Raw genomic sequence first — 23404 nt, 5'->3', positions numbered from 1 at the left:
AAGGAGAAGTGGGAAAGAGAAAGGGGAAAGAGGAGGCAAAAGGGATTTAAAGCCATTCAGTGTAGAACATTCTTTGATAACTCATCCCATGTGATATCCTAAAAATATTTTTGTGTTCATTTGTTTATTTGGCTGGCCTGGAACTCACTATGTAGCCCAGATTGGCCTTGAACTTACAGAGATCTGCCTCCACCACAGCTGGTCCTAAGAATATTTTCACTACCATGTAGACCAGGTCGGCCTGAAGCGGGCGATCTTCCTGCCTCAGCCCCAAGTGCTGACGCTAGAGGCCTGTGCTGCCACAGCCAGCAAGCACGCTGTTTAAACATATCCTCTACCTCTCTGGAGGGCAAGCACGCTGTTTAAACACATCCTCTACCTCTCCGGAGGGCAGCCATGGAAAGGAGCAGGTTTGTTCTTCCAGACCCCTCCGACCACACCGCCCAAGGGACAGCGAGCTCCTCCAATGAGGGCTTATCTAAACAAGTCTATGCAATGAACAACTGTGAATGCATCAACACTAGACTTAAGAGGATTTATTTAAAAGATTATAAAAGTTGATATTAAGAGTGATAAAAAAAAAGACCCACAGGCTTTAAATCAACAAATACAAAAGTGATTGGATATAAGCAATGTAAAAATACATTTCCCAGTCCCCACATAAAGCATAATTTAAGTATAGTAATTATAAAAGTCTTGTTCTGTAAGTATATTTCCCTTCTAAGTCTTAAAAACCATTCTAAACATTTGTATAAAATACAGCAAATCCAATTTGCCACAGCTGTGAATAAAGACACCTTTTCTGTGCTGACGGTCTCTGATCCCAGTTCTTCTTGAGCTGATTTGGTGTCACAGTCTTTAACCCCATCTGCCCCCCGAGAATGCAGAAGCCAACCAGCCACAGGTCCCCCAAGAGAGAAAGCTCTAAGAGTGACCACAGATACAAGTGACCAGTGTATCTTCTTAAAGGGAAGAAGTAGCTGAGTCTGAGTATGTCTATCCATCTTGATCAAGCCAAACATGGGCAGAGGTGCACACTGAGATGAGTTGTCCCCAAGGGCTCTCCAGGATGGCACTATTGAGAGGTGGCAGCAACCTTTAGAGGTGGGGCCTAGTTTGAGGTCTTAGGTCGGCGGGGCATACCCTCCAAAGGGCACACAGGACCTCCAGTCACGGCCACGCTTTTCTTGCTTCCTGGAGGCACAGGACCAGCAGCCTGCTCTACCCACCCCCCCATGATGTACAACAGGACTGACCGTGGGCTGAAGCATACAAAAATGCATGCCACATAAACCCTCTTTTCCTTTTATAATTTACTTTATGTGTGGATGTGCAAATGGAATGGATGTCATGCATGTCTGGGTGACAGAGACCAAAGACACTGGATACCCTGGCATTAGAGCACCAGGCAGTCACATGCCATGCCGTGTGGGTGCTGGAGAATAGAATTCAGGTCCTCTGAAGAGAAGAAGAAGCACTCTTAACCTGTGAGCCATCTCTCAGCCCCAATCCTTCCTCTTTTTAAGTTGTCTCGGTATTTTGTTACCGTAACAGACACTACCAGTCGGTAACACTGAAGTTGCCCTGATTGGCTATTAATTCTCAGCAGGTCTAGATGGTACTTACTGTGACTACAGCACAGCCTGATGTACAATAATCTACAACTGTCTGCTGTAAGCTGGTTATTTTTGAAGTATTCTGTCCCTGGTTTAAGAGCTTCTGTCCCCTCCCCTAGGTGGCACGCCCTACAGGGAGGCAACATCCATGATTGGTTCCACGGTCTCCCAAGCAAGTGTGATGATGTCACTAGCATGTAACCTCGATGCCAGCAGGTCAGGCAGTGAGTCAGTAACAGCAGAAGCTGTGTGCCCAGACTCCTCCACTTCCGAGAAGGAAGATAAGAAAGGTCTCCTTTGGGCACAAAGGTCCCAAGTGGCTCTAAGATAGCCATACAGCAACAAGCAACCCTTCCCAAGTGTCAGGAACAGCCTGTGGCCTCCTTAACCACCAACAGTATTCACTAGCAGGGATTCTTGGATTTGCTTTCTGCAGATACCTCCCCTGGAGAGAAACTCAAGCAGAGGCCTATGGGAAGAAGAACCTGACATTCCTGCCTCAGACTTTTGGTGACAGGAAGGGCACAAGTGTCTGGATGGCCTGGAGACAGTTGAAATGAACCTGAGTGAGGAGAAGGGAAGAGCAAGAGTGAAGGGTCCCTTAGCAGATGGTGATGCGGCACAGGGATCTTCCAGAAGGTCAGAACGGAGGCGTCTCAGGTGGCTGAGCAACCTCAGCCCAGATCTCGAAAGAGAAGCCTGCAGAGCTGTGTCACTTGAGTCGGAATAGCCATCTGCCAGGAGGGAGACTCCCAGTTTCCAACTCACAGGATGAACATCACCAACCGTTTGTGTGTGTGTGTATGTGTGTGTGTGTGTGCACACATCACAGACACCACCAACTGTTTATTTCCATGTGTGCACCCAGCACGACCCTTCACATCTCCACCAAGTGGTCCAGGCCTATCTGTGCAATCATGTCTGCTGTACAGGACAGAGTCTAATCTATCTTTGGTCTTCAGATGTAGGATCAGTTTCTTCAACTTTCTGCATTTCACAACAATCTTCCTTTTTCTTTTAAATGTAACCTCAACAACCAGAGTGCAATGTAAAAACCACAAAGCTGCTGATATTGTTTTTATATCATATAAAACACCACCAGCCCACGCACTTTCTGTTAAGCAATGCATGGGTCAGGAATAATTGCCTTTAAAGGTTAGCACTTAAGTGTAAAGCTGAGTGAGATACAGTAAAGACAAGGATCATATATTAAGGAAAGAGGCCTACGCCAGCATCTTAAATACAAATTAAATCTCCAACAACAGAACAGAATTTAACTATCAAAAACTAATAGTGAAGCAAATGATTTTAAAATGAAACGGTTCGTAAAAGGACAGAGAATGCATGGTCTGGAAGCTAAGCCTGGTGATGGGCGTCCTGTAGCAAATGACAGACATGCAATTCAAAGACAATGGTCCTCATCTTTAAAAACAAACAAACAAACAAACAAACAACAAAGCCTCCTCCATTTGAGACAAGTTCCTACAGTATTAAAAAAAAAACCCTCTGAGCTAACTGATGGGCCGCCACCCAGCCCGGCACTGAGAAGCTGCCCTCCTGCCCCTCCTCTTCTCTCCAAAAGACAGGTGCACACAGGTCACACGGGAGGAGCCTCTCCTAACCATTCAGTGGCTCTGTGAGGGTTCCAGCCCTGGTGTTGTTCTCAGGTTTTCTCAGCTGGCTCTCCTGCCGTTTCTCATACAGCATGAGGCCAAAGTCAAACAGGAACATCAGACTCGCCATAAAGCCAAACACCTAAGGAAGAAAAGAGGGGTTATATGAGGACGTGTGGGTTATAATCACGTGTGCCTGAGAGTTCATATCCATTCTACCTTATAACTACTTTCTAAAAAAAGTTTTAATTGTACCTATGTATATGTGTGTGTTTGTGGGAGTGAATGCCACATGTATGTGGGTTCTTTTGTAGGCCTAAAGAAATCACAGCGTTCCCTGGAGATGGGAAAGAGCCATCTGATGTGGGTGGTGGGAACCGAACTCTGATCTCTAAAAGAGCAACAAGTGTTCTAACTGCTGAGCCATCCCTCCAGCCCCATACTTACTATTCTTTAACAGCATGTAAAAGTCATTGAAAGAGGAAAGTAACAAAAGAAAAATTTCCAGGGGCTGGAGAGATGGCTCAGGGGTTAAGAGAGCACTGTCTACTCTTCCAGAGAACCCAGGTTCAATTCCCAGCACCTACACAGCAGCTCACAAGTGTCTGTAACTCCAGGTCCAGGGGATCCGACACCTTTACATATATGCAGGCAAAACACCAATGTACATAAAATAAAAATAAATAATTTTTAAAAAGGAAAGAAAAATGTCTGGACTACAGGTGCTACTCAAAGTCCTCCAAGACACAGACGCCAGTTCTGGTGTGGTGTGGTGCCAGGTCCAGAGCCCAGTGCTACTGCACACCAAGACACAGATGCCAGTTCTGCTGTGGTGTGGGGCCAGGCCCAGAGCCCAGTGCTACTGCACACCAAGACAGAGACGCCAGTTCTGTTGTGGTGAGGTGCCAGGCCCAGAGCCCAGTGCTACTGCACACCAAGACACAGACGTCAGTTCTGCTATGGTGAGGTGCCAGGTCCAGAGCCCAGTGCTACTGCACACCAAGACACAGATGCCAGTTCTGCTGTGGTGTGGGGCCAGGCCCAGAGCCCAGTGCTACTGCACACCAAGACAGAGACGCCAGTTCTGCTGTGGTGTGGGGCCAGGTCCAGAGCCCAGTGCTACTGCACACCAAGACAGAGACGCCAGTTCTGCTGTGGTATGAGGTGCCAGGTCCAGAGCCCAGTGCTACTGCACACCAAGACACAGACGCCAGTTCTGCTATGGTATGAGGTGCCAGGTCCAGAGCCCAGTGCTACTGCACACCAAGCAAGCACTCTCCGTCCCACAGAGTGGCAGAGCCAGTCCCAGGCTTAGTTAGGTGCTGCCACTAAAGGAAGAGATGGAAGCCCAGGAGAGATCTAGATCCCTGCTCCTCTATCTCCATAGCTACCGGAGAAGTCCCCAATCTCACCTCCTCTACCTGACACCTCCAAGCCATAGTCCCTGTAGGATAGCATGAGTCACCTTGGCACACTACCTCCTCTGGAAACTTATGACAGGAATTCCCTTCATTCACAACTGACTTCCGGTTGGGATTTGGAGACTAGTCCCTGCAATGGTTATTTAAGAACCAGATTTCCCATCCCAGTGCATGGTGGATAAGCTGCCTCCAGACACACTTTCCATGTGGCAGGAAGGAGGGAGGGTTTCTAACCACCAAGAGATCACCTGTCACTCAGAAGCCCTAATCTAACTGATGCAGACTGCTTCCACCTCAACCAGCAGCTACAATCCACTACAAGAGACACTAAAACTCCCTATTAGCCTAGGAAATCACAAGGCTGATGTGAAGGCCGAACTTCAAACCACATACCTCTCTCCCTTCCCAGTTGCTCTGTTTCTGAATCCTCTCCTGAAGAAGAAAAGCTGCCAGGAGGGGCCCACCCGAAAGGTCTCAGATACTGGGGTCCACGGTGACACTGAGGTGGGTTTATTATGAGTTATGAATGCCATGGAAAATGGGGGCCCTGAGAAGAGTGGAGTCCTACAAGGCAGAGAGAGTGTGGGTACCTCGCTACAGGTTCAGAAGGGGGAAGTTCTCTGCCATGTGGGTGAATAACAGTCCATAGTACGTGCTTAGAGTCCATCAGTCTCTTACTCTGTGTAGCAGGGAGAGAGGAAGGGGACAGCTGTATGGCCTTGAGGATGTGGGAAAGTAGAAGGAGGGGCTCCGAGAGAACAAACCTCTGGCCCAGACTGGCAGGTGTTACCCATGTGGCATCTATTAAAAAGACCAAACATGTACTGGTCCCGACCCTTCTGAATGGGTCACATCCAAGGCAGCTGGCACAGTAATGGATATCTTAAAACAGTATCCAAATTTGGGCCTCCTGCCTCCATACAGACTGGCAAGGGCCCTGCACATATATCTAAAGTCAGACAGGGAGCCTGCCAAGCCCACACGACCCGGAAGTCCCAGATCCTGGACAGGCCTCCGTCGTCATCACGTAGAGCAGAGATGAATGGCCTTCTACAGAAGCATCGTACTAACAGTCCAGGGCGAAGTGTCTGGAGCAGCTAGCTTCCTGCCCACACTGCTCATGCTCAGCACCTCGAGCTCCACATGGCCTAAGTCCTTCCACACTGACATACGGAAGGCTCCTGTGTTAGATGACCCTGCCTTCCCCACACACCCCAGGTGATTACATCCACGCTCTCGCCCACCTGACATTTCTAAGGTACACTGCTACCCACCATCTCTCCCCATCCACTTGAGGAACAAATTCTACTTAAAAATCCTCACCTCTGAGCCCCCCTACCCCTTCTGGCCCTTCTCGCCCCAACTGCTGCTGAATCATTGGGTCTTAGCTCTTGTTCATTTTTCCAGGTTAAAGTGGCTCACAGGCCACAAAGGCAAACACCCTGTGTTAAAACCAGACACCAGCCCAACTCTTGGCTCCACCCCTGAGGAATACCTCTCACAAGTCCCTCACATCTAGTCCTCTGACCTCCTGGAGAACCTCAAACTCCTATTCAAAAATCAACCAGACGAGGCCACTTCCTCCCATAGCCTCACCTGCCTCTGTAGCACAGGAAAGAATTCCTCCAAACTCTCCTCACTGAGCTCTGCTGACCAGCCACATTGCCCACAGTGCTGTCCCTGACATTATAGTTGACTGGTGATTACAAGAGAACTTGATAAACGTCAGTAGATGAAACTGTGTTCTCTGTGTCCTTGGAACCTTGGCCTACTCTCACAAACAACCAGCACCTCCCCTTCCTTACACTCTTTTTGCTTCCCGTGCCTGCGAAGTCTCCATTAAACAGGTACTTCTTTTATTCCGGCCCCAGTGCTGACCTAGGGATAGCCACTCGGGTTCCAGATGCTGCTCTTCTGATAGAAGACCTCAGATTGTATATAGGATACATATATCCAAAACATGTCCTAAGTCCCCATCATCAGGTCCATCTACCACAGTACTTCTGTGGTGGCCCATGTGTCCCTCTGCTTTACCAGACAAGCCTTTCAAGGGGCACCAAGGCAGGACATCCAGATCCCTCATTGTGCAAGCTCACCGTAACTCTCAACATTTCACTGGCTGTGAGTAAGACGGTCAGTCCTTCTACCAAGTCTCCTCCGCCCCCTGGGCTGAATATCTACCTCTTATCTCCTGGCTCAGAGGCTGGCTGAGCCACACTGTCAGGGATACCCAAAGCCACACAGCTGTCTCTTTCTAAAGCTGCCTCAAGATGAGAAATCCATCTAGCTATTAAGAAGGTCCCCCCTTGCCAGGCATGGTGGGTGACACATGCCTTTAATCCCAGCACTTGGGAGGCAGAGGCAGGTGGATCTCCGTGAGTTTGAGGCAACTACCTGGGCTACCAAAGAAACCCTGTCTCAGGGGGGAAAAAACAAACCACCACCACCACCACCACCACCAACACACACACACACACACACACACACACACACACACACACACACACACACGATCCCCCCCTTCATTCTGTTATCCACAGACACATCAATACTTCCTATTCTCTCAAGAGGTCTCAATCCTACTACCTGTATCTGACAGAGCAAGACAGACCCGGGGTAACATCTCAATCCCCTGCACCCCACCCCTCCACCTGTCCTGTAAAGCCATGTCTTTACACACAAAAGGCTGGAAAGGCTACGTCCTGGACCTGCTGTTTTAAGATCTGGCCACTTTAGGAGTCAAGGTAGCATGGAAGGGATCTAGACACACCACCCTGCAGCCCTGCCAGCCCAAACTGGCCTTGAAGTGTGATCAGACTTCTCTATGTCCTACAAATCCCACATTCCTCGAGTGGAGCCCTATTTTCTCTTACAGCATCCGACTCTGACACCTGTAAAAGGAAGGCAACCCCCATTCGTTCCCTATCTTTTCGGTGGACTCCAGGTCAGGTCTCCGAGTCCTATGGGGAGGCCAGCGTTACTAACTGCAATGTCACAGCCTCTGCTCCATCTAGCATCGACGCAGGAGTCTATGTGGGATGTCAATCAATGAGACTAAGGCCTGTAGATAAATGAGATTCCACAAAATAGTATCAAACACATGATTATTAGCAATGGTTTGTTTCCCTGACCCACAGATGTGATAAGGGAAATGTGATTTACAACTCAGGTTAGGTGAAGACAGATGAAGTTATTCATATCAAAACAAAAACTCCATTTAAAAAAAAAAACACTACTAGGTTAAATGACCTAAAATACATTTTCCAGTTACTTGCCACACTGTAGTAACACAGTGTTACTTCCTCTTCCTTAAGTCACTTCCTCGTTGTAGTACTCTAACAGATGACTAAACATTCTGAGAATTCTGTCAAGAGACAAAAGACCACACTTCAAATTTAGCTTCCTCACCAGCAAAGCCATTGAGGAAGTGGAGACCAAACCAGGAAGGAAGGGAAGAGAGAGCACCAAGTCTCTTGCACCTCCAGCCGGCCTCCTCCATGACTTTGTGCTCTGTGGGGGGAGGAGAGAGGTGGGGGTGGGGGATGGGGGGCGGGGTGGGGGTGGGGGTGGGGGTGGGGGTGGCTTCCTAGGTAGCTGGCCTCAGACTCAATCTCTGCCTGAGTTTCTAAAATGCTAGGACTGAAGGCAGGGCCACAGCTGGCTCACACCTCCATGATGACCGGGCCATCTCTTGTGGTCTCCGGCTTCTTTCTCTCCTCAGCCCCTCCACTCTGAAGGACACACTTCATCTCACCACAGCAAACCGAGCTTGGCATTATTCACTTGATGACCCCAGCAGAGCACGACAAACTAATTTATAACTCACTGCCATAGCCAGGTCGGTCCCCTTTTGGAGTCTGCTGTGGCTTGACTGTATCTGTCTGTCCCCTACACCAGGCTGGCGAGGCGCCATCTGCAACTCTCTCACTGCTTTCTTTTTGAAGGCTTTACTTCTGTTTCTTCTCTGTGTCTGAGTAGTTTGCCTGCATGGATGTCTGTGCACCATATGGAGTAGTAGTTTCAGGGCCAAGGTAATAGCTCACTCAATTCAATTCTTGCCTCGCAAGCATGAACACCTGAATTCAGTCTCCTCAAACCTGAATTTTAAAAAGGGGGCCATCGCCTGGTGGCACACGCCGTTAATCCCAGCATTTGAGAAATAGAAGCAGGCAGATCTCTGAGTTCAAGGCCAGCCTGGGCTACAGAGTGACCTCCAGGACAGCCAGGGCTACACAAAGAAACTTTGTCTTGAAAACCCAAAAATAAATAAATAAAAAAAAAATGAAAAGGGGGGCCAGCAAGATGGCTTCATGGGTACACGTACCTGCTGCTCTAAGCCTGATGACCTAAGTACGAGCCCACATAAAGATGGAAGGAGAGAACTGACTTCCAAAGTCTTCTGACCACCACATGTATGTTATGGCGTGCAAACACACACACACACACACACACACACACACACACACACACACACACACACATACACACACTTCAAAAGCTAGATGTTGTGATACATATTTGTAATCCCAATACTGAGGAGGCAGAGAAAGACAGATTGGCAGGGCTTGCTGGCCAGCCAGCCTAATCTACTTGGCCAATTCCCAGTGAGAAACTCTGTCTCCAAAACCAAGGTTGTGGGCTAGAGAGGTGGGTCTAGCTAAGATATGCTGCTCTTGCAAAGGTCTCAGCACCATGCTGTGAGGATGACAACCTCCTCTAACTCTGGCTCCCCGGGATCTGACACCCCGGCTGAGGGCACCTGCACACACATGTACACACCCACACACAGACAGAACAGTTTTTAAATATTAAAAAAAAAAAAAAAATGCCAGGCAGTGGTGGCACACACCTTTAATCCCAGCACTCGGAAGGCAGAACCAGGCGGATCTCTGTGAGTTCGAGGCCAGCCTGGGCTACAGAGTGAGTTCCAGGAAAGGCGCAAAGCCACACAGAGAAACCCTGTCTTAAAAAAACAAACAACATGTGGGAGCCCGTTCTCGGGTTCCTCATGGCTTTATCCAGCAGGTCCGCATAGAGGATGATTAGGACCACGGGCCTGAGTGCAGGTGTCTGAGATGGTCTGCACTTGGCTGTGCTGGGGGAGGAGGTCTTTTGCTCCACCCCTTGGCATCTCTATAAAAACCCTGGGGCAGAGACAGTCGGGGCCCGTTGGAATAGGTTCCAGGCCCTCTCGAGGCTATCCTTTATTTTCTATCTGTTTATCTCCGCGATACTCTCCGCAATAAATCCTTCTATCTAATATTTCCTGCTGCTCGCACTCAAGAAAACTCTGGGGAACTGTGGGGGTGGTTGGGTAAACGCCCCACAACAACAACAACAAAAAAACCTACCCATGTTGTCCTCTGACCTACACACACACACCACACACACACAAAACACCCCAAGGCTTCCTAATGTAGTAACAGCCAACAGCTGCCCTAGCTGAAGTCCCCTTGTTTACAAAGCACTGGAAGCTGCTGACTTGCAGGAGGTCTGTCAGCCTGTGTCAGTCAGTCATTCACATCGCCACATTGCTACCAGTCAGTACAGCCCACTACCCTTCATTCACAATTCTGACCTGTAAAGCTACAAAACTCAGCTTTCCTGATTTGCTTGGCTCAAAATTCACACAAAGACTATTTAGTCTTCACTTACAGATGTTCATGTGTTTCCCTTCATAAATATTAAAATTGGATTATAGAGTTCTGCCCCAGGCCTTCTAAAGGTGTTGGATAATACAGAACATACAAAGTACTACCTTTCTAAAATCTAGAATAATACAAATTAAAAAAAAAAAAAAAAAAACAAACTTGGAGCCAGGTAGCACATGCCTTTAATCTCAGCACTCAGGAAGCAGAGGCCTGAGTATCTCAGAGTTTGAGGCCAGTCTGGTCTACAGAGTGAGTTACAGGACAGCCAAGGCTACACAGAGAAACGCAGTCTTCAAAAACAAACAAAAACCCCCACAACACTTGGCCCAAAGGATTCCAATGAAATTAGCTCTTCCCCGAACTGCTCCTTTGTTAAGGCGTCACCCAGCAGCAGGATTGGGGACAGGCAAGTGTACTTGTCATTTCACAGTGGGTGAGAAGGATTAACAGTGCTATGGAGAGGAAATGGGAGAGAACTGGTCAATCTCCTCCACCAGGAGAACTGTCACAGTACTAGTTTCAAGAATGATTGAAGCCGGGCGGTGGTGGCGCACGCCTTTAATCCCAGCACTCGGGAGGCAGAGCCAGGTGGATCTCTGTGAGTTCGAGGCCAGCCTGGGCTACCAAGTGAGTTCCAGGAAAGGCGCAAAGCTACACAGAGAAACCCTGTCTTGAAAAACCAAAAAAAAAAAAAAAAAAAAAAAAAAAACCAAAAAACCAAAAAAAAAAAAAGAATGATTGATTATGCTGGGCATGGTGGTGCACATCTTTTTTTTTTTTTTTTTTTTTTTTTTTTTGGTTTTTTTTTTTTTTTTTTGGTTTTTCGAGACAAGGTTTCTCTGTGTAGCTTTGCGCCTTTTCCTGGAACTCACTTGGTAGCCCAGGCTGGCCTCGAACTCACAGAGATCCGCCTGGCTCTGCCTCCCGAGTGCTGGGATTAAAGGCGTGCGCCACCACCGCCCGGCAGTGGTGCACATCTTTAATCCCAGCACTCAGATGGCAGAGGCAAGCAGATCTCTGAGTTTGAGGCCAGCCTAGTCCACAGTGTGAGTTCCAGGACAGCCAGGGCTATACAGAGAAACCCTGTCTCAAAAAAAAAAAAAAAAAAAATTGATTCCATGTAAAGGTTAAAAACCTAAAAATGGACTGACTTCCTCAAAAATTATTTCTGCCTAGCACAAAGTCTTGATTAGACTTTAAAGATATGTGTAGCCTGCTAACGACTGCTCCAGATGGCCTTAGCAGCATATGCCTGGAATCACTGTACTCAGGAGGCTGAGGCAAGAGACTTCTGAGTTTGAGACCAAAAATAAATAGTGAGTTCAGGGCTAGCCTAGACTATAGAGCAAGACTCTATCTCAAAATCAAGACATAATTCTGGGGTTGTAGCTCAGAGGTAGAATACTTGCCTAGCATATATAAGGTCCTAAATTCAATCCCCGGTATTGCAACAAACAAACAAGAAAAGAGGAAAGGGGTGGGGAGAGAGAGGGGGGGGGGAAGAAAGAAAAGAAAAGAAAACCAAAATCTAAAGAAGTAATCAAGGAAGACTGAAGTGCAGACAAGCTTCTGTTGCTCACTCCAACACTCCATCCCAAGGTGCCTGGCTAACCCCACAAGCCTCTTCTCTGGAGTGCCTCTGCACCGCACCTAACGCAGTACTAAAGGGCAAAAAACCGTGTCTGATGACAAAGGCCACCTTGCCATTTGCATTAGCAGACACTTGTCTCTATGCAGCGTAAAGAAACTTTGTAACAAAACTCAGTCAAATTGCAGGCAGGTTCCTTGGTTCCGAAGACTACCGAATTGGTTACTTCTAGGTCTTCTAGTCAGTATTACATTTGAAGTAGAAGAAAAACTACTCTCGGGCTGGGGAGATGGCTGGGGGGGGGGAGGGGGAGGGGAGGGCTTGGCACACAAGCCTGAAGATCTGAGTTCAGGTCCCCGAAGTCAGACACAGTATCAAAAGCAGATCCCAGAACACCTACAGGAAATGGGAAGTGGAAACTGGACATTCCAAGAAGCTAATGGGGCCAGGTGAGCTGACTCATGCCACGGATACCAGCACTTAGATCTCCGTGAGTTCTAGGCCAGCCAGGGCTACACAGTGAGACCTATCTCAAAAGGAGGGCTGGTTGACTACACAGTGAAAAGACTGTCTCAAACAAGGAAAAAAGACAGGACCAACCTGAAGCTCATCCCTTACCTGCACATAGATCATGGCATACAGGTGCCTACCCCACACAAACACACACATCATGAATATAAACAAATAAGTAAAAATTATTACTCCTAGCCAGGCGGTGGTGGCGCACGCCTTTAATCCCAGCACTTGGGAGGCAGAGCCAGGCGGATCTCTGTGAGTTCGAGGCCAGCCTGGGCTACCAAGTGAGTTCCAGGAAAAGGCGCAAAACTACAACTACACAGAGAAACCCTGTCTCGAAAAACCAAAAAAAAAAAAAATTATTACTCCTATATATAACTTACCAAGAACTTTCTAAAGTCGCTATTTCTAAGGAAACAAACATAGTAAGGTTAAAAATGCGAAGTACTTACAATTGCAGCAATTTCAGGTGAGGTCCCAGTATGGGTAGAAACAAAAATGATAGACGCCAATAGAAATACACACCCTGTTCCCAGGGTGATGTAAAAATCCTGCACATGCAGAGAAACCAAGAACACAATAGGTTAGAAAAGCAGACACAAAGTTTAACAGTTTTAATTTCAAAAACCCTTGAATGACTTACATTTTCTTGGTGCAACCCAAATTTAAACATGCTAGCCAGGTACCTTTTCAACAAGCCTGCATGCAAACACTATCCACTTTAAGTTGAACATAATAATATATTACAAAAAAAATTTTTTTGAGGGTTGGGGATTTAGCTCAGTAGTAGAGAGCTTGCCTAGCAACACAAGGCCCTGGGTTCGGTCCTCAGCTGCTGGGGGGGGGGGGGGGATATTGAGCCAGGCTCTCACCATGTAGCCCTGGCTGTTCTGTAACTTAATATGTGAACCAGGTTGGCCTTGAACTCACAGAGCTCTAACCACTTGCCTCTGCTTCCTGAGTGCTAGGTGCATATGCCACCATACGTAGCCCATTTTCATTTTTGAATAGGTTTTTCTTTTCTTTTATGGTGTTACTAGGGAGTGAACCTATGGCCTTGTGAATGCTAGGCAAACACTGCCACTGAGCTAAACTTTTGCTTATTTCTCACAAGTTCTCATGTAGCCCAGATTAGCCATTAACTTCTAATCCTCCTGCCTCCACCTTCCAAATGCTGGGATTACCATGCCTACCTAGGACAAACATCTTGATAAAGAAAAATGCACTATTGGGGCTGGAAAGATGTCTCTCCAGCCTTCTATTTTTTAAAAAGAAAGATGCAATGTTCAATTAAACATAGCTTCTAAAGGCAGACTACCTCAGTTCAAATCCAAGCTATACCACTTTCTAATCACCTAACTTCTTGTTTCTTTTTATTTGTTTTTGGTTTTTTTGTTCGTTTCTTGTTGTTGTTTCTTCAAGACAGGGTTTCTCTGTGTAGCCCTGGCTGGCCTGGAACTCACAGATCCACCTGACTCTACCTCCCAAGTGCTGGGATTAAAGGTGTGCACCACCACTGCCTGGCTTCTTGTTTGTTTCTTATTGTTAGTGTTGGGGGGGTGGGGGGAGCATGCCATTGCCTGTGTGTGGAGGCCAGAGGGCAACCTTGTGGATTAAGTTCTCTCTAGACCCTGACTGCTAGGATTACAGACATGTAAGACCACACCAATTCATAAAGCTCAGGCTTCACTGCAAACCAAGTTAAGTATTCTACCAACTCAATTATATCCCCGTCAGTTGGGGGGGGGGGGGAATGTTGTTGTTTGTTTTGCATGTATATGTGTGCGTATGTTGAGGCGGAGGTAGATGTCTTTCCCAGATGTTCTCCACCTAATATCAAGGTAGCATTTCTCACCAGAACACAGCTCACTGACTTGGCTAGTCCAGTCTGTCTCCAGCACTGGGGGAAAAGATGTGGTCATGTGTGAGTGCTGAGGACGCACATCCCTGTCCTAATATCTGTGAAGTGAGTGTTTTACCTGCTGAGCCATCTTCCCAGCCCCATTTCCCGACCTTTTTAAGACAACAGATTCCTACAGAATAAAATTTGTGAGGTACAAAAAGGAATTCAGTTTAAATAGTTCTCCAGCACCACAAAGAAGACAGAAAAAAGTATATTAAGCATATGATCAATTCCTGACCTTATGCCAACTTCTCATCAATTTAAAATATAAGAATCATATGGCTTCTTTTTATACTGCTCTCTCCTGTTAATGGTTAAAAATATAATAAACTTTTTCATCCTTGCCTGGAGATGTCAACTCTTTAATTATGTCAATCCTGACAACACATTCTCCACAAGTGACTACTGACAACCCAAACACTGCCTAAGAAATCAACTGTGCAAGTGTGCCCTAAATAAATGAATTATTTCATCTGTCAGCCATCAAATCTAAATTACATGTAAGCACCATGGGTCAGCAGATTGCCAATAGAAAGCTAAGTACCTCTAATGTGAAAATGAAGCTTTCCTAGCATTATAAGGAAAATATATTTTTTTCTTTTCTTTTCCTTTCTTTCTTTTGTATTGTTTTGTTTGTTTGTTTGTTTTAGATAGTCTCTCTACAAAGCTGTCCTGGTTTGTTTGTTTGTTTGTTTGTTTGAGATATTTGTTTTAGATAGAGTCTCTCTACAAAGCTGTCCTGGAACTCACTGTGTAGACCAGGCTGGCCTCGAACTCACAGAGATCTACCTGCTGAGATTAAAGATGTGCGCCACCATGCCCAACCTGGGAAACATCTTAACAGTGAACCAACAAACACATTCTATTTATTTATTGATTTATTGATTGATTGATTGATTGATTGATTGATTGATTTTATTGTGGGCTAGAGAGACAGCTCAGCAGTCTTTTCTCCCCTGGAAATGGGACAGTTGTGAACTGCCATGTGGGTACTGGGAATTGAACCCAGGTCTACCAGAAGAGCAGCCACTGCTCCCAACTACTGAGCCATCCCTCCAGCCCCAAATATCTTCGTTATTTACCTAAAGACACCCCTTTTTTATATAAAATTAAATGAAAGCAAAATACAGACAGAACCACTGTTGCTCTGTTTAAAAGCCTGTAGTGTTCATTTATTCATCACTATGTCCCGGACACAGTGTGATGTCTGGAAGGAAGTAGGCACACAACTCCTAACTAGAGAGTCCATGAGCGACGACACTCCGAAATGTAAGAAATAAAAAGTGACAAAAGTCAAACTTCTAAGAAATGTTCAGGTAAGGCATGAGAGCCCAAGCCGACAATACCAGTACTCAGGAAGCTGAGGCAGGAGGATCACAAGTTCAAGTCTAGTCTGGGCTAGTGAGACCCTGTCTTAAAGAACAACAAAATGTCTAACATGAATTATGTGAAGGCACCAATAACCACACATCACTGGTGATTTCTGGCTCTCATTCAAGACTCATTTCCCATCTCCATCTTTGAAGGGGCCCGAGTTGCTAGAGTGCAGAGTGCTAACCACGGACAGTGCTCTTCCCAGAGCTTTGCTCTGAAACATGACTACTGCAGCAATAAACAGGTGTGACGACAAGCCAGAGGCCTGACGGTGGCCGTGTCTCCCCACTTACCGATGATTTGACTTTCCCAGCATCAACTCTGTCATACAGCGGTGTGCAGTACACAATCAGCAGGAGGAGGCTCAGGAGGAAGGCACTACAGCTCACAAATTCAAAGAAGTACAAGCCTCCACACAGCGTGCACTCGAACACAACCTCTTCACAGATGAAGGCCAGCAGGGACAGCAGCTGCAGAAGGGAACCATGTGACCTCAGGGAGGCAGATAACCCATGACAGTCACAACTACATGGACGCTGTGCCTGGTGGCATGTGCCTGTAAACTCAGACGCAGGAAGATCAAAAGTTCAAGGCCAGCCTTGCCAAGACAGTGAGGCCATCCCCTTCTAAAAAAAATTAAACTCACTATCTGTTCAGTCAAATATTTGTAAAGTAGAGACTGGGGCAAACAAGATTAGCGAACAAACTTGATCAACAGAATTTACAGTCTGCATACACTAGTTAACTACTGTGTGTCAAACACAGAGACTCATAAATGAGAGCACTGTAACAGCCAAAAAAGAGGACTTCCAGGAGAGAAGGCTGAGCGCCACCATGCACGGCAAATCTTTTTTTTTTTTTTTTTTTTAATGTGCTGTAATGAAGGAATCAGTGGGAGAGTTAGGCCGAGGTATAGTTGAAGGCAAATGGCGAGACTAGTCTAGAGCTCAGCAGAAGTGTGGCTACAGAGAGAGAAATCTCAGCATTTGGGAGGTCAAGAATCAAGAGTTCAAGGACAGCTTCGGCCTATAAGAGACTGTCTCAAAAAAAAAGTTATATCCAAAAAAGAAAAAAGCCCTGTGAAAGGTTGTTCAACTCCCAAAAGGGTTTGCAACCCACAGGTTGAGAACAACTGTTCTAAGGGAAACGTCCCACCTCACAACTAAAAACATTTTACGCCAGAACAAAAATAGACATCTTTGCTCTGGTTTCCTGTGAAGTTAACCAGACATAAAGTTGTTATGTGATATTTTGATTGTGTTCTGTCAAATAAAGCTCGCCTGAAGTCAGAGGGCGGAGCTAGCCACTAGGTGATCATAGAGGTTTGGAGGACTATAGACAGAGAGGAGACAGGAAGTAGTAAGGCACGGCAGAGAGAGGATCTTGGCCTTTTTGGACAGAGGAACAGTAGAGACAGGAAGCAACTGGCAGCTGCTCCCTGTTTCTCTGATCTTTCAGGTTCTTACACAGATATTTGACTCCCAATTTTTATTGATAAAGATTAATTAGATTAACACTTCATAAAGTAGACACCCCATCATGAACAATGTTGATGGAGTCATTCCCTACCATCAATCACATCACAGGATATGGAGTGACACACTGAGACAAATCACATGTAACTGTTTCCTTAACCTCCTGTGCTGGTAGCAACAGTGTGAAATTTCAGGATGAGAGTCCAATGAATCCTAATGGCTAAGGTTCTACTTACTGTATTTGTATATGTTAAGTTTATCCAAGTTTAAGAGTCTAGGAAATAAGCCAGGCGGTGGTGGCGCACGCCTTTAATCCCAGCACTTGGGAGGCAGAGGCAGGCGGATCTCTGTGAGTTCGAGGCCAGCCTGGTCTACAAAGCGAGTTCCATGAAAGGCGCAAAGCTACACAGAGAAACCCTGTCTCGAAAAACCAAAAAAAAAAAAAAACAAACAAAAAAAAAACAAAAAAAAAAACAAGAGTCTAGGAAATATCTGAAAAACATACCTACATGGGAGTGGAGAGATGTCTCAGAGTTAAGAGCACAGACTGCTCTTTCAGAGGACCCAAGTTCAATTCCCAGCACCCATACTGAGGCTCACAACTGTTTGTAACTCCAGTTCCAGGGGATCCAACACCCCCTTCTCGCTGTCCTGAGTACCAAGCATGCAAAAAGTACAGACATATATGCAAACAAAAAACTCATACACATAAAATAAAAATACACCTATGTGTATAAAAGTCAGTTGAAGCCAGGTTGGTGAGAACTCCTGTAACCCCAGCACCTGAGAAGCAGAGGCAGGAAGATCAAGAGTTCGAGGTAATTCTTGGCTAGAGTTCTAAGCCAGATGACTGAGAAAACTTTCAATTGAGGATTCTGTTTGGCTGCTCTTGACACACTCCTGTGAGAGCAGCAAGACAGTGATGCCTGACCTGCAGCACAGACACAGCGTGCCTGTCTGGAAAGAGGGCAGGACTGCTCCCCAGAAGCAGAGGGTCCCAGGCCACCAGGAGCCCTGCTCTATGTACTAACAAGAAGCATTCTTACTGACAAGAGGCAGGCTCTGCCTGGCCATCCTAGAAGAATGATGGGGTTCAACGTCCAGGCTAAACACTTATTAGTTCTATCTCTAGGTTTTAAAGGTCAAGAACTTAACATCACACACTACTGTCAATGTGAAACTCTCCTCCCTCTACAGTTCTTTTATAATCACCCTCAGCATTATTCCCTCTTTAGTACCGAGTATGCTTTAATACTATGCAACAACAGTGGGTATGAATATGAGCATGTAATGATAGAGCAACACAAGAAACAATAAGCAACAATGCTTTATACCACACAACTGAGCAGTCCTCGTGGAAGTTGACAAATTTTCAGGGAAATGCACAGAGTAGCTAGAGAAGGATGGATGAACACACAGGACTCAAACCAGGGTTGAGACACACATGAGTAGGAGAGGACATTCCCAGTTGGAGGAGAAAGGACAGACTCATGAGGGCAAAAACTTGCCCGGTGAGTCCAGAGGGGTACTGACCTAACTAGATGGGAATGGCAAGAAATTTGAAAGGAGTGGGTGTGGCTATGTGATGAGAAATACAGGACTCTGGGAATTAAGGGAGTTCCCCAGTTCAAGAGTAGGAGTTAAAGGGACTGGTAGTGGAGCATGCCTTTAGTCCCAGCAGGGGTAGATGCAGGCAAATCTCTGAGAGTTCAAGGCCAGCCTGGTCTACAAAGCCAGTGAAGGACAGCTAGGGCTGTTACACAGAGAAATCCTGTCTTGAAAAACAAAAAACAAACAAACAAAAAAGGGTAGGAGGTAAAAGAACTGAAGAGCACAGAATAAGTTAAGTCAGGATATGTTGGTTTTGTTTTGTTTTTAAAATAAAAAGGGAAACTTGTAAAGCAAGTAAAAACACTCCAAACAATTTACCCAACAGTGATGCCTAAGAGTGAGTCTGATGGGGATGTTTTATTTTATTTTAATCATATTTTAGTTGTTTGTTTTGGTAAACAGATACTTTCTGTATTAAATAAAGAAAAAGAATGTGCTCAATCAGAGAAGGAAGAATTTCAAGAAATAGTGGTCACCAGCATTTCACAAGTGGTCAGAGGCAGGAAGCAAGAGTCCCTATACAGCAAAGAAACAAATTCGATTAAAGGCTCCTCGCTGTTCTCTTGGTAAACACATCCATTACTAACAGCAAGCACTTATCATACCAGAGACTGTTTAGTGAGCACTGAGCCAAGGCACAATGCAGCTAGCTCTCTAAGCCTATCTACCTAGACATGACTAGAGGAAACAGCATTCAGAGCAGGGATCATCGGGAGAACAGTTTCCCATCTGGGCTTACAGAAGAACCTGAGCTAGTCCTGTACGGTGTAAGTCTGTCCCCTTAAACATCTTTAAGTGTCTGGCATTAGTTAGAAGGCATCAACCTCTATAAATTACATGTACTTAGAGAAGAACACACTATTAAAAAATAGTTTTAAGAAGCTGGGAAGAAGGCTCAGTGGTTAAGAGCACTTACTGCTCTTGCAAAGGATCTATCTGAGCTCAATTCCCAGCATCCACACAGGGTGGCCTACAATCACCTGCAACTCCAGACTCATGGGATCTGACATCTCTGACCTCTGCAGGTACCTGCATTCATATGCACATAGCCTCACAAAACACACACACACACACACACACACACACACACACACAGAGACAGAGAGAGAGAGAGAGAGAGAGAGAGAGAGAAAGAGAGAGAGAAAGAGAGAGAATAGAACTAAAAAGAAAAAAAATTAATAACATATAACTGAAGCCAGGCACAGTGGACATGCCTATAATCCCAGCACTCAGAAGACCAAGGTGGGAGGACACTGTAAACCTGAGCTACACAGCAAGCCTCAGGCTAGTCTGGGCTACACTGTGAGATCCTCTCTCAAACAAAACAAAAGCTGGACATGGTGGTACACCCTACAATCCCAGGGCTTGGGAGATAGAAGAAGAAGGATCCTGAGTTCAGGGACACCTTCAGCTATTTTCTGAATTAAGGTCAATCATTTAAACAGGGCTACATGAGACCCTGTCTCAAAACAAGAAAAACCAGTAAGGCTGTGCAATTACAAAGACCTAAGTTTGATTCCCTAGAATTCACATTAATAAAAAAAGAAAAAAAAGCTGCAAGCTGAATGTGAACAACTATAATACCAGCACTCAGGAGGCAGAGGCAGAATTTAAGACTGTTTCCCAGTTACATGGGGAATTCAAGGCCAGTCAGGGCTACACAAGACTTCGCCACCAAAAAAAAAAAAAAAAAGAGGAAAAGGGGGTACAGCTGCACCACCCAGGACCAGAGCCTGGGGAGGTAGAAACAAGCCCGCCAGTACAACCCAATCAGCAAACTTCAAGTTCCAGAAGAGACCTGTCTCCTTGAGGCAGACACCCAGCATTGACTTCTGCCTTCCACACACACAGCACATGTGGGCGCACACACAAACCAATATAGTTCACGCAGCTCACAACCACCTGTAACTCTAACTCCAAAGGACTTGTCTCGAAAAACAGAACACAACAACAACAAAAAAAGGTGTGTTTAAAGTTCTGTGTTAAAAAAAGCATGCCTGTAACATACAAGTTACCCATAACGAATGAATTTAACAGAGACAGTGTTTTGTTCTATCCCCATTTCTCCTTAGGAATGATGGCAAATAGCTAACAACCTTTTCAAGGCAAACTGACTTCTGTGGTCCAACTGTAAAGTTCGGGCAAAACTTCTGGTTGGGTCTCTTCTGAAGATAAAGAACTAAGGCCTGGTGAGTTAATAAAGTAATGAGAACTTTTACTTTGGCATTTTTTATTAGAAAGAAAAATCAAAGCAACTGAAAATAAGAGATTTAATGGACAGCAGACTCATAGGGATGATTTCCTTGGAGCAGCGAGAATGCTTTGGTGGTACAGTAATTTCTCTCTGTCCAAAGTCTCATTAGAAACATGTGCTTTCCTGCAGAGAAGCACAGCAGGTATCTAGAAAATATGTGAGGACTACAGAGAGGAAGAGCAAAAGAAAGTGAACCTGGATCTATGGGAATGGCTCAGTTGGTAGAGTGCTTGCCTAGCACACACAAGGTTCTGGGTTCAATTCTCAGCACCACATAAACTGCATGGAGCACACCTGTCATCCCAGCACTGAGAGGTAGAGGCAGGAAGATCAGAAGTTCATGATCATCCTCTACAATACAGTAATAAGTGTGAAGCTAATCCGTACTACTAAGACCCTATGAAGAAAGTGTGGGACAGATGGAGTGGGAAGAGGGAGAGAGGAGGAAGGGCAAGAGCAGGGAGGGAAAGAGGGAGACAGGGAGAGAGGATGAGGGAGAGAGGAAGAAGGAGAGAGGAAGAGGGAGACAGGGAGAGAGGAGGGAGGGAGAGAAGGGTAAAGGGAGAGGGAGAGGGGAAGGAGAGAAGGGGAGGTGGAGGGAGGGAGGGAGGGAGGGAGGGGAACAAAACCACACCCATCCGTGTAAAAGGAACTGGTTCTGTAAAGGAGCAATGCCAGGAGGGAACCCGGGTGCCTAGGAACCTAAAGGTGCCCACTGTGGCCATTCCAGGAGGGCGCGGAGGGACACACAGGACCAGATCCTCTAGGGTTGCACACACCCTAGAGGTTTTATCTCACTTGTCTCCACATGATTTCCTCCTCTCCCCAGCTTCTATCCCTCTCGCAACTAAAAACAGTGCCAGTTTTCTAACTGCTGTTTTTCTACTCCAGGAAAGTAGGTCAGCTGAGTTCCAAGAATGTTGAGTTCTGGTTATCAGAGTTTTAAGAATTTCAGATCTTCCCAAGGAAACCCATGGGCTGGTTTTTTGTTTGTTTGTTCGGCAAAAAATGGTTCAGAAAACAAAGCAAAAACCATAAACATTCTAAACAGTCTAGTTTCTCCTAGAATTGTCTTCTTGAAAAAAGTAATATCCATTGGCAGCTGAGTTAGGACCCTGAAACGCCACATGAGTATCAATTAGATCATAATTTAAATATCAAAGATGTCTGTATTTTCACACCTCGGCTTAACTGCCAAAAATAAAGAGAAGCATGCTGTAATCTAGTTCTGTCCCCGGCACACGCGAACCAGTAAAGATGCCCTTTTGACTCTCTACCTCGAACCCACTGTACAAGTTAAACCCAAACACAAATTGTCCGACAAGTTAAACTGGGCTAGCACCCGGAAAACCGCAAAAGCCAAAAAAGATAAACAGAAAGCACTTCGTTGTCTAAAACACAGGCTCTCACGGAGACAATGAAAGAGTGTTAGCTCTGAGAAGGGAAAGGAGGTTTCTGTGGATGGGGGAGATCAACTAGGGCCCGGCCACGGGAAGGAGGCGGACGGCAACGCCCCCTTCCCTACTGGAGAGGGAAGGAACTGCGTTGTGGAAACGGCTGCTTCCCGAACGACGAGGCCGAGCAGCAGCCTCGAGGCATCCTCCCTAGCCCACAGGTCCCGGCCCTGGTTCGGGCCCTGGCCCTGACCCGACCCCGACCCAGCGCCCGCTCGTCCGCTGTTGACCTCACCAGCTGCAAGCCCTTGAGAACGCGCTGAGACTTTGGGAGCCGGGCCAGGGTGAAGCAGGCGGCCAGGCCGCTGAGCGCGCCCCTGCCGGCACCCGGGGCCGCCTCGGTAGTGGGACCGTACACCGCTCGGTTCTCCATCGCCGGCTAAAGGTCGCCCGCTTAGCAAAAGTCTCCGCGGCGCAGCAGGGGGCGTCACTTCCTGGGACTCCGCCCCCGCTTCCGGTCAACTCCGCCCTCGTCACGCCTTTGCCACGCCCACTCGTTCGTCACACCCCAGCTCGTAGAAAGTCCCTTTGTTTGTCACGCCCCTTGCTTCGCCACACCCCTTGTTCGCCACGCCCCCTCCACCTTTCCGGCTCTCCTTTAACTCTTAAAGTGCTGGTAATTGACAGTTCCATGTTTTCTGTGGACTTTTTCTGTTTGTTTGGTTTGGTTTGGGTGGGTTTGTTTTTTTTTAATTACATTTATTTTTTAATCTACGTACTTAGTGAGGGGCGCCGTGTGGAAGTCAGAAGACTATTCAGGGAGACAGTTCTCCTACCCTTTGAGTGGGACTGAATCATCATTAGGAGTGGCTGCTGGTGCCTTTAGCTACCGAGCCATCTCCCTGCCCTGACTTTTATTTTGGTTTCGGTCTGATTTTTTTTTTTTTTTGAAACAAGATCTTATCTGCCCAGACTAGCCTAGAACTTG

General features: G+C 46.4%; 1 protein-coding gene across 1 annotated transcript; it reads right to left on the bottom strand.

Moving 5' to 3' along the window:
- Nucleotides 1-1248: 1248 nt before the first annotated feature.
- Nucleotides 1249-22923, bottom strand: Cmtm6 (CKLF like MARVEL transmembrane domain containing 6). Its single transcript, XM_059268821.1, has 4 exons — nucleotides 22712-22923; nucleotides 15976-16152; nucleotides 12858-12956; nucleotides 1249-3371 (listed from the first exon to the last, which is right to left on the bottom strand). Exons 1-4 carry the CDS (start codon nucleotides 22847-22849, stop codon nucleotides 3234-3236), a joined length of 552 nt encoding a protein of 183 aa, XP_059124804.1. The 5' UTR covers nucleotides 22850-22923; the 3' UTR covers nucleotides 1249-3233.
- Between the last annotated feature and the right edge of the window lie 481 nt (nucleotides 22924-23404).

Source organism: Peromyscus eremicus, chromosome 7, assembly GCF_949786415.1.
Source record: "Peromyscus eremicus chromosome 7, PerEre_H2_v1, whole genome shotgun sequence".
Classification (NCBI taxonomy): domain Eukaryota; kingdom Metazoa; phylum Chordata; class Mammalia; order Rodentia; family Cricetidae; genus Peromyscus; species Peromyscus eremicus.
This window is presented reverse-complemented; position numbering and strand designations above follow the sequence as displayed.